The sequence below is a fragment of the Solanum pennellii genome, chromosome 3 (genome assembly GCF_001406875.1).
Source record: "Solanum pennellii chromosome 3, SPENNV200".
Lineage (NCBI taxonomy): Eukaryota > Viridiplantae > Streptophyta > Magnoliopsida > Solanales > Solanaceae > Solanum > Solanum pennellii.
The window spans coordinates 54,061,069-54,073,082 of NC_028639.1; the positions used below are offsets into that span (position 1 = coordinate 54,061,069).

The following is a 12,014-nucleotide window of genomic DNA, read 5'->3' on the forward strand; positions in this document are numbered from 1 at the left end:
CTTACTAAAAATGGAAAAGAGTTTAAAATATCTCTAAGTATTATAAATGGTACAAAATCATCATTCATTCATCTATTAGCTTCAAAATATTTTCTAATTCAACTTTGGGTTCAAAATTGACTACTTATTTAACAGTTTTTAATTTAAACTATTTAAATATGTGGTGCTCAACTATTTGGTATAATTTAACTTATTAATATAATTTATAAATCAATCTACTATCCACCCATTACTAATTAAACACAACCAATTAATTAATCCGCCTCATTATTAATACAAAAACATAAAAGCTACTGTCAATAAGTATTTCTAAAAGTTTAAGGCAAAAATGTGTATAGAATACATTCAAGTCCTTTATCAAAATATACTATAATTTAACTGTCTAAATAAAAATAATAACAACTAATTGAAAACGAATAAAAATAATAATTAAACAACCACACCAACGACAAAAATAACCTAGCGAATTATGACAGTATATAAAATATCAAATATAGTTGACTATAATATGTTCTTTTTTTGCTCCATTTCAGAGTATGCGGCGCATCAAATATATTGTATGTCAAATTGTCAATATATGGTACCACCATTAATATTATTCAATCACTGACTTCTATTCTCCTCTTTCGTTAGTTAAATTCGACACGGCTAACTTTATGAATCAAAAAGACAATTACATCATATTTTGAAAAAAAAATTTTTTTATGTTATTACGTACATAATTAAGACCTATTAATCAATAAATTTGAAGTAGAAATTCTATCTTTAAAGCATATTTGAAATTGAAAATCAGGCAACTTGAAGTTGAAAATAATTGTTAAAAGTAATTAGTTAACAACAATAGTTTAATTATCATTAAATATATTTTTTTTATAAGCAATTAACATTTTTTGTAAATGTCTGTAAAGTCTATAATAATATTAAATTCAATATAATTAACCAACGTTCGTAAAAAAATCAACAGTCTTTACTAATAATATCGTCTTCCAAAAAATATATTTATTACAGTGACTAAACATAGATTTGAAATCACATATCTAATGGTATCATGATATTATCAATATTTATTAGCCCTCCATGGACTCGAAAAAAAATAAAATATACATATATATATATATATATGTACATTTCTACTCAGCATTTTTTAATTTTGGATTGTATTAGGGAAGTACAATTCAAGTCCACTTCAAAGTTATAGTAACTACTTGAACATATTGTATGTGTTTGGAGTTTGGTCAGGCTATAAAAGTAGAATAAAACATGCTTCCTCAAATACGCACTTATAATATTCTTGGATGAAAAAATGTGTCACATAAATAAAAATGAAGGAATTAATTTTATTGGTATAGTTGTCAAAATCTTAGCAATTGTTAAATACGCTATAAGTATCCAGACTGTATTACCAATAAAGATTGTGATGAAATAGTAACTAAATAGAGTGCTCATTTATTTTTAATTAAGAAGTCTTGATCGAGTTAATTTTTTTTTTTTTTTTGTATGAAATTGTTCTCGCTGAATTAGATTTTAATACAAGTATCAAACATCGAACGAGAAATAAAAAAAAATTGAACTATGTTTTGACCTTGCATGGACAATACCACCGTCCACCAGTAACTTAGAAATTGTGCAGAAGAAAGTCAGAAATTAAGCATAAGTCCAAAAGGAATACTACTGTTAACTGTCATTGAAACTGTGCGGGAAAAACTTGTCAAATCTTATTATAAATATTATTTTAAGCAGTAAAGCCAAATTATTAACTGTTTGCTACATTATACAATAAGAAAAGTGTGAACACTACTCCCATTTATGAATTAATGAAAAATTATGTTGTTAAAGTAGATTTTTTCCACTCATTTTTCATTAAACAAACTTATTGGAATTTGGAAAATGCATAGTAGTAAAAAATCTTATAAAATAGTAAAAAGCTTTTTTATTTTTTTATTGAGAGTGAGATAACAGTAATATTATTTATTTATTTTTCATGCCAATTCAATTAAAATATTATCCACTACAAAATTAGTTGTGAAATTTGAAATCATCGACTGCAACATTCCTATTCTAGTTCCACTGTATATTATTTTCTTTTATTTTTACTCGTCATAATTTCTTTTTTAGAGTAAAATTATAAGAATTTTAACTAATATTTTACGATATATTTTTCATTATATTGATATGTGAAAAATTATAATTTATAGTATTTTTTGTATAGTTTTTAAATATGTAAACTTTTTACTCAAAATATCAAATTAATCAAATTGACTTTTAGAAAACGCAACAAAATAAATAAAAATAGACGAAAGATATTTTATTTCTTTAGCAGAAAAATAGTATATATATAGTTTGGTGAGTGGACAAGAAGAAGACAAATCAAACTCATATGAAGAGTTAAGCTATGAATATGGGGTAACACTGCTTGCCATTTAGACAACAAATTAATCAAAGCAAAAGTTCCTATAATTTGTCCACTTTATATATTATACTACAAATTTACAACTTGACAGCAAATTCAATTCACAATTGTCAAAAATTATTTTTTTACTTTCTTCTCTCCCACAAGTAAACTTATTTATTTATATCATCAAAATTAGAATTGACTCCACTATTTCACGCTTCAATATTTACTTTCGCTCTCTAATATAATGATTTATCAATTAATAAAATATTTTTATATTTTCATATTTTTTGTTGTTGCAATTTATTTTTTCGTTAATTTAAAAATTTAGATATCTTTTTCCATCATAATTAACTAATGTTGAGTCCTTAATTGGTAAAAAGAATCAAAAGTTTTGTAAAAGAGAACAAATAGTGTAAGACAAAGACGTGATGGGCCGGAGAGAGTTTTCCTAAAACTATTCTCTTCTGAAAATCTGAGTGGGAAATGAAATTTGAGCAGACACAGATAAGTCCATCACACTGACTAAAATCTCTAATTATTTTACATTTTTCAAAAAATAATTAATTAAAAAGAAAAGTGATGATTTATGTTTTTCTTTAAAAATATATCAGGTACAAAAAATCACTTAATATGGATTTTAAAATTAATTTTATTTACTCATTTGACTTACAAAGGCTCACAGTATAACAACACCACATTATTAAAACAATGCAACAACCATCCAAACAACTTCTTTTGATAGTGAGAGAATTTATAATGAAATAATGCACCCTTTTAACATAGTATCAGTTGGTAAGTATGATCTTTAATTTTAATTGTGCATATGTAGATATTTAAATTTGTATAAAATTAAATAAATGAACACATTCATTTTACATGGCACATTACATAAAAATTTTGTATCCTACGTGACATCCTACGTATATTATCTATTTATGCACATTTAAAATTGGAAAATAGAAATATTCACTAAAATCAAATTAAAAATTATATTTATGTATTATGTTATTTATAATAGAAAATATAAAATATTAGAAAAATGACGTTAAACTGTTATTCCATATAAATCATCTACACTATCATCAGAAAAAAAAAAACAGAAGCCATTTAATATTGTCGGTGGTAGCCTACACACAATCACACTACCACAAATATAATCATTAGGGCGCTATTTATTTTTTAATTATCACTAAATATGTATTTTTAACAGTAATTATCACTCTTTGTATATGTTTCTGAAATCTTTAGCGATATTAATTCTAATAACACTTAATTAATGCCGATAAAAATTTTAACACTCTTTATTAATATTAATATTTAATATCGTTAGAAGTTATTTTTATTATAATGTCAAAAATAACCGATATAGACATAAATCGAAAACCTAGAAGCTAAAGTCAAAAATTTATCAGATAAATTTTGAAAAAAATTAAATTTTAACTCCTCTTATCATCGAGAGGAGAAAAATATGAGCACCGAACAACGAACGAAAAAAGAAAAGGAGGGAAAGAATATTTAGATTCTCGAGAGCCGAATATAAATTGTATGTTGTAATTGTATCAGAGGAGGAATCCGGGAAGGCGGTGCTGATTTGACGGTAGGCCGCCAAAACGATGTCGGTTCGACCGCATCCATCATCATCATCATAATACTCATGGTGCATCCCACGTCACATGAACCTTCTTTGTCTCATCTTGGCACTTGTTACTAGGCCTCACTCAACCTAGTGAAAAAACAAAGAAAATCTATTTAATGTATTCATTTTTAATTTCTAAATATATTATAATGATGATGAACTCAATAATATATTTATTACTTATCACTCAACTCATGTGATTTATATTTTCTTTTAATCTCTTACGAGGAATGATATATTTCTATATTAATTCTTAATAAAATGATTTATAGTCATATAAATTTTTATTATTAATTTTAGATCACAAATTTTAAAAATTTTTTATTTTAAAAAAAATTTCATATCGAGTTAAATTATCTCATATAAAATGAGACCGAGGAAGAATTACTTTTCGGTTAATCAACATTTTGGTTTTAATGATTCCTCAATGTTCATAAGTACAGCACAAATTTCTATATTGATCACTTATTAAGATGTTATTGTTCGAATTTATTCTAAAGACTCAGAAAATAAATTGAGAAAACAATATTAAATTATTTGTTTTTATCGCAAATTAAATCTAAAATCGAGGGGGAAAAGATAATACTAATTTGTGTCGAGAAAAGAGAACGTATCACAATAAAGAGATAGTTTGTGTTGCTATAGGAATGGTAAAATTATATAATAAGGAGTAAAATAGTACTTGTAATATTATTATATAGAGTTTTTTATTTAAACCACTAATCAGAATTATAAAATCAGTATCGGTTTCAATATGTATCCTTGGCAAAAATTGCAATAGAGTTCGAGTAGTTGAAAAATTGAAAACTTTGTAAGATTTTTTATGTTATTACTATTAACTTTCCATCCATTTTTACATTAGAAAGTGGATGTAATGGAACTTCTTAGTCCACACTAACAAATTTAATCATCTTATATGAGCACCTAAAGTAATAGTAGCATGCTTTCAGTTCTATATTATGAAATATTAAAGAGTAAATTAAGTTGACTAGCACATCATGGAAAAGAACTAAAAACAACAACTACCAAATTGCAAATCAAGAAAGTCTTGTCCTCACTCTGCGTTCATATTTTAATTAAGTTAAAAGAATAATGTAATAAGTGGGTTGAATTGAACTACGTTTATCTATTAATTAATCAACAAACAAGTTGGTTACTTCAAGTTTCCCACTTTCTTCCATTGCTGTTGATAGTGCTTTCCATCTATCTCGTTACTATAATAAAAATATCCCATCAGTCACTTTTATGTTTATAGTGCTTTGACGATGTAGCAAATAAAACCCATATTTAAAGAATACTTAAATCTTATCTATCCAATTATTTTTGAGCATTGTGCCTTTCACTCAATCAAAATATCAAACAAAGTAATCTATGTTCTCCACTTTACTATTCTTAATAGAGTTATTTAAGTCCGTACGTACATTACGGTCATTAAGCACAATACTGCTTCTTTTTTTGGTGGGGGCAACAGAGTTTGTAGCCATTTTATTTTCGATTCCTCTAACTTCATAAGAAAGAATAAGACAAACCGGCCATGTAGAAATCATTTTCTTGATGCCTTCATGCATAGAAAAGGACGCAATTCAAACGCACTATAAACTTACAGGAAGCAATATGGCATGTACTGATGACGAATAAATTAAAGAGTTGCAACAAGCGAAGTGTTGAATAGGGGGTTTTCTTGACGGTTTTACCAGGATTATGACGGCCATTTCATTCCTTCAGCTTGCAGACATCGACAAACTTTTGCACCGCATTGCGGTATTGAGTTCCCTGCAACAGCATCATGTAACAGTGAAACAGGGCAATCAGGCTTGGAGACTAATATACTCTTTATTGATGCAATTGTTTAGATGTACATCTATAACGTTGAGTCAATGCGCTGATCTAATGTGAACATGTAATTTAAATCTCTAGGGGAGTGATAACATTCTCTTAGTTTCTCAAATTAGACATGTATATTTATTAGCATAAGAACCTTTTGAGGGAGGGGAAGGAAGGGGAGGCATCGGCGAAATCCATCATGGGCTTCTGGTTCTAATTTTGGCACCAGGTTCATAACTCTAGGGAGTATTGGTCTGCTCCTCTATTTTTGTTCCCAACATAAATACTAGGGGCTTTGTCCGCCGTAGGATTTGAACTTGGGACATGCACCTAACTTACACATCAAGTGCCGCATCCTTGAGACTAAACCAAAGCTTAGGCCAAAAGTAAAGGCTATTCATTCCATTCTGAATCTACTGTTCTGTTTACCATGGACCAGTTATTTCACAACAGTCCCACATAAACTACCACCTAAGGTAGCAGTAATCACTGCAATAGATCAAACCCCGCGTGTCTTGGAACTTGGAAGGTGCTATTCAGCTTATAGCAGGAGATTGCGTGTGCAGGGGAATGAGAAACACTGTATAAAAGAAGATGCAGTGCTGATAGAGGATATGAAGTGTGGAAGCTGGAGCAAGGTCCCATAGACCTCAGGTGGAGATGTGAGGGACTTGGCTTGAGTATTGTAGGAGCCTAGGAGGGGGCTGCAGGTTTATAATACCTTTTTGTCTTCCTTTTCTATATCTTCTGGGAGGGGTGGGGGAGAAGGGGGAGCCACTGTTGAGGGCTTTAGCCTAGAGAGGGGCTGTTGAAAAGCATCAAAGCTGCACTGATGTTTTGGCTGCTAATGATGTTAGGAGCCCAGCAAAAGCATCTTTTATAGTTCTATTGTTTCTGAAAGTAGTTCTCAATGTCTCTTTTTTCCATGAAAATATCACCTGTTTTCACCACATAAAAAACAACACGAACTGGAGAAGAAATATAGAAGCTTTTAATATTGTTGGCACAAGTAGATGCAGAAATCCAAATGAGCACCACCATAACTAAGATGAGGACATAGGAAAAAGGAAAATGGCAATGGCAATGTCATAGTAGCAGAGTGGTCTTTCTCAGGCTAAGTTCGGGACTCTGCTGTTCTGGTATATACTATATTAACACCATAGTGATAATGTGATATGGTAATAAACTTGAAGCTAATATTGGGCTCATAACCAGAGTCCACACGCCAATATCAGATCCCATACTATGTCATCTTCTCACAACAATGAAATGGTCCCACATCGATGATTAATATCAGATCCCATACTATGTCATCTTCTCACAACAATGAAATGGTCCCCACATCGATGATTATAATAAGATGGGTGATATCTTTACAAGGCTTGGAAATCTTCATACCTTTGAGCTAGCTTTTGGGGTGTGAGTTACGTGTAAAACCTAATTTAACATAATATCAAAGCAGGACCCATCTCACCCAATGTTGGGTTCCCAAATTAAATTGTCCACACTCCAAATGTCCAACCTGAGGTGGGGGTTGAAGAATGAAAAAAGCCTCACATTGATGGTTAATAGATCGATGGTCTACTTGTAAGGCTTTGACAATCCACCTCCCTTTGAGCTAGCTTTTGAGGTTTGAGTTAGGGCCCAAATTCTAATTTAACAAGTAATGAGATACAATGGTAACTTAATAAATCTACCTAAATAAGGCCTTACATGTAACATTAATGATATTTAGTAATTTCCTTTTATCTTCGTAAAATTCTGACAAGGGTGGTGATAGGGACAGCTAGTAGCCTAGTATATGCGCACTCAGTCAATCCATCAAGCAGCCTGTTACAACTCACAAATGAGGTGCCTATAACCATACCCACCAAGGGTCACCAAATGGACACCCACTTATTATTCGAGCTAGGATCCAAACGTGGGATCTATGAGTTTTTATTCCTATATCTCGACCAGTCATCCGTCCCATTGGAGACATGCTCCAACCAGTCCAAAGATCAGACAGAATCCAATTCACCACAGTGCCAACTTTATAGCTGTGACACCTCCACTGAAAAAGAACAGATTGTAGGGTGCATATATCTTTTTCCACTACAAACAAAAAGAACCAACAGACCCAGAACTTTGCACAGCTAAGAAACATCACACATAAGAACAGCTTTCATTATGTAAACATGGTTGACGGAACATAAGACATTAAAAAAATTCTCAACATGCAAGTCGTGACCCAAAGGCACTACAAGTTCAATTCCATTTGTATATATCTCTAATTTTTTTTATAGTAGGGAGGCAGAGGAAAATTATATCTGGAACATACACAATCCAACAAAATCTGATGGAGTAAATAGCAACTGAGAGTATACCTCCCAGTAAAGTTGCTTGCAATCCATGCATTGCCAAAATTCCAAATTCTTGTTAAACAAGCAGTTTGGAATCACCTGAAATCCCTTAGCTGCTTCAACAGCTTCTTCTGTTGTCAGAGGTTTTTGGATGAACTTACCGTTGCATTTTGTGCACCTTGACATCAACTGGTCCTCAGAAATTTCCAGTTGAAAAGTTTCTATTACCTGTAGGTATGCAAGGTAATATTGCCATGAACAGATGGTTGACAAATTGTCAGAAAATTTTATAATACTGTTCACTTGCACTCCTGCCCCCCATCCCCCTTTCCTCTCACATTTTATTCATTCATTCAAAACATTTTCATGTCTAACTCCATGCTCTACAATTTGAAGCATTCATTTTACCTCAACCAATTGATCGTTCTTTAGAAGACTCTTCACCCGGTATATCTGATTTTTTAAGAGATAATCATGTCTCAAGAGTTTGGCATCTCGTGTTAAGAGTACTCTCTTCTCTTTACAGGCTTGTTCAATTAAATCCCTGAAGAAGAAAAAGTCAGAAAAGTTATCACAACACCATCTACAGAAAACGGATGTCTATTGAGTTTCCACTTAGAATCAAGTAAATGAAGAGTCAAAAATCATTCAAAACCTCGATTCAGGCTTCTTTGAATAAGGAACAGCAGCATCAATGCCAACACATCTTAAATGTTTTGCCAATCCTTCAACCTGAAAGATTACCACAAGTCACAACCTCCATAACAACCACAAAAAGAAGAAAAATGTGTCATACTTTCGACTCCCAAAGAAAGAGAAAGAGGAGAAATCTCCACCTTAACGCAAGAGAGAGCATTAAAGAAGCCTAGGTGTATCAGTTTTACAGAAAAGCAATACTTGTAACTAAAATATGGTATCTCACCATCACATCACATAGAAACTTAGGACACCCATCCCCACCGGAGGTTGCATCCCAGGGTGGTGGACCTTGCCATTCTTCACCACCTTCTGTTGGACTGCGTGTGTTTGCTACTCTACCAGATGATTTCTTTGCCTTCTTTCTCGAAATTTTTGGTTTTCTATCAGATTCACTTAACAAAATTTTATCACCATACTTCCTGACAATTTGTGAAAGCACGTAATCCATCCGATTAGCTTGATCTGGTGGCAGTGCAGTAACCTCTTCATCTGATATGGGGACGGTTTTACAAAAATCAGGCGGGATAGCTTGGACCATCTCTAAAGCTTCACCAAATTTGATACCACACATTTTGTTAGAGTTTTGTTGTGTGTCAAATATCTGTTTCAAACCAAGATCCAGATGATACAACTGGAGACCCGTTGTACTTTCGACAGAATTCCCTGAAATGGACCGGTTACCAAATGTAAATAGGACAAACAAGATAGACATAATGCAGTAAAAAGGGAGTTTTTTTGCCTATGATGATCTATAGCTCCTGATGACTGATGGGACATAGCTCGCCTTTTCGTTTACTGTTTATTCTGGGGCATCGCAGATCGGAAATCTAGAAATCAAAACATAATTGGACATCTGGGGTACAAAGTCAGGGCCAAATATGGACTAATCTCTCTCCTATCACTGCACTGCTGCAAACACTTGACATACCAAAGCTTCTTTCAGAAGAGCATACTGTATTACCCCAACACACACAGAAGCAAACTCACTTTTGTTGTTCAAAAGGAGATATACTCCAACAGAAACCTAGAGAACATGCTCAAGACACCTAACTTTCTAGACAGAACTATCTTTCCAATCAAGCAAGTCCGTTACTGGTGTATCAGAGCTGCTTCATGGAGGTTGCAACACGTGGGCATGCACTGGAAGAAGATGAAAAAGGTACTTCACCAACCTTCTGTCACCGCCTTACTCTTGAAGACTTCAAGGATATGAATCAAACAATAAGCATCAACTGCTGCGTATTGCATTTGCTCTTCTGTCAGTGGACGCTGTGACCAATCACTGCATTGGAGTTCCTGTACTCGAGATGCAACAAAGTAAAACAAATGTAGTATTTCAAAAATTTGTAATAAATTCATATTTATATTCCTGAGAAATAAAATGTCAAATATCAAGACTGCACACCTTTGATAAAGTTATCCCCAAAACCTCCTGGCAAATTGTTGCCAAGCTCTTTGTTTGCTTTGATAATCTTCTCCCTGGTTGTTTGGGTTGCAGGTTGATGTATATGCTTGTTATATCTAAAAAGGGTTCCACCTAGTCACCAATTATTAGCTAGTATATGACAAGCATTAACCAGACAAAACAAAAATCAGTCCTATAAAAAGGTAACGAAACATAAGAGTGTGCAGCATATAGAATGTGTGGTTGAACCAAGATTGCTTCAAGAGCAAAAATAGTCCCAAGTACTTTAGTAAACTACAAATACTAATTGCAGCAATGACATATCCATATATTTCAACAGTTCTTTTACAATCTAGGACAGTGATTAAAAAGCAAAATCCGGATAAATTTTGATGAAGTTGTTGACATTCTTTAAGCAACCAAGCATAAGCAGCTACCGTATATACCGGGCGCGGGGTATGTCATTGAGCTACCACTTAGTTCTTGCAGAGTTAGCTTAAGTTTTGTTGACCATTATATATCACTACCCAAAATTATGCAAGTTAAGCTCCTTAATCAATATCATGAAACTTCAAAGCACCACCATTAACATATCATTTTGCAATTTGAAGTCATATCTGAAAGCAATATGGTATATAAAATAAAAGCTTCGACAATTGTGAAGTAACTCGAATAATCATTTCTTCAGAAGACAAAAAACAAAACTAACCCTATCAAAACCAGGTTCACAGCCATGAGCGCAGAAAGTAGAAGATAAATACACTAAATCCTGTTTGAATCTGAATCCCAATTTCAGTATATTCGGCGAGACAAATGCATCCCTGATAAGCTGGTAAATTGATTGTAAAGGGATCGACGCTAGGTCAATTAAGAAGACGGGCGATTCCACCGACGAGTCGTCGTCGTCGTCGCCGGGGAGCTGACAAGCGATTTGGAGAAGCGAGACGGTGGGGAAAGTAGACTGATGGGTTCGAATTGGCTTCCATTCGGCGTCGAGTCCGATGACTGATGAATGAGTCAATGCCCGAGTCAGATGGCTGAACTCGGGTGAGTCAGGGGATGAGACCAGGTGAATGGACTCCATGGGTTCGGAGAAGTGATCCTTTGCGTTTACTATATTATCTTAATTGAATAAAGGAAAAAAACTCAAATATGCATCGAACTTTTAAAAAAAATTTATTTATATTATTAGTTAAATATTGACTTATTTATGTTATTATCGTTAAAGAAAAAATTTATTTATGTCATTATTTTTTGATAATGGTTTTGCAAAACCATTTTTGATACATGACAAATTATAATTCGGTTACGTTATTAATATTTTAATTTTAAAAAATCATAATTTTGAAAAACAATTGAATTAATTTTTTATTTAAAAAATTAATGACGTGGCCGGATTATAATTGGCCACCTGTCAAAAATGGTTTCTATTGTTAAAAAATAATGACATGAATAAATATTTTCTTTAACTGTAATGACATAATAAAATCAAACTTTTAACTGATGGCATACATGCGCCTTTTCTGAAAGTTTAATAGCATGTTTGAGTCTTTTTCCTTGAATTAATATTTAGAAATTTAATAATCGAATATCGCATCGAAATAAATAGCATTTACGTTCAATATATTCATAATTTCATATATTAGCGTTTTTATTTTTTCATTCGGTGTTTCAAATTCGTATTAGAATCTTCATTAGATTTGTTTTAAACAT

General features: G+C 32.2%; 1 protein-coding gene across 3 annotated transcripts; it reads right to left on the reverse strand.

Annotated features, from left to right (window-relative positions):
- Positions 1 to 3,787: 3,787 nt before the first annotated feature.
- LOC107015486 lies at positions 3,788 to 11,415 on the reverse strand. 3 transcript variants are annotated; one of them, XM_015215776.2, is made up of 9 exons: positions 11,011 to 11,415; positions 10,302 to 10,433; positions 10,069 to 10,192; positions 9,120 to 9,559; positions 8,853 to 8,929; positions 8,606 to 8,741; positions 8,222 to 8,425; positions 5,726 to 5,804; positions 3,788 to 4,118 (listed from the first exon to the last, which is right to left on the reverse strand). In XM_015215776.2, exons 1-8 carry the CDS (start codon positions 11,383 to 11,385, stop codon positions 5,745 to 5,747), a joined length of 1,548 nt encoding a protein of 515 aa, XP_015071262.1. In that variant the 5' UTR covers positions 11,386 to 11,415; the 3' UTR covers positions 3,788 to 4,118; positions 5,726 to 5,744. The 3 variants fall into 3 exon arrangements, with proteins under 3 accessions (XP_015071262.1, XP_015071263.1, XP_015071261.1); XM_015215777.2 differs by lacking the exon at positions 3,788 to 4,118 and adding an exon at positions 5,031 to 5,245; XM_015215775.2 differs by lacking the exon at positions 3,788 to 4,118 and having other exon boundaries at positions 5,387 to 5,804.
- Between the last annotated feature and the right edge of the window lie 599 nt (positions 11,416 to 12,014).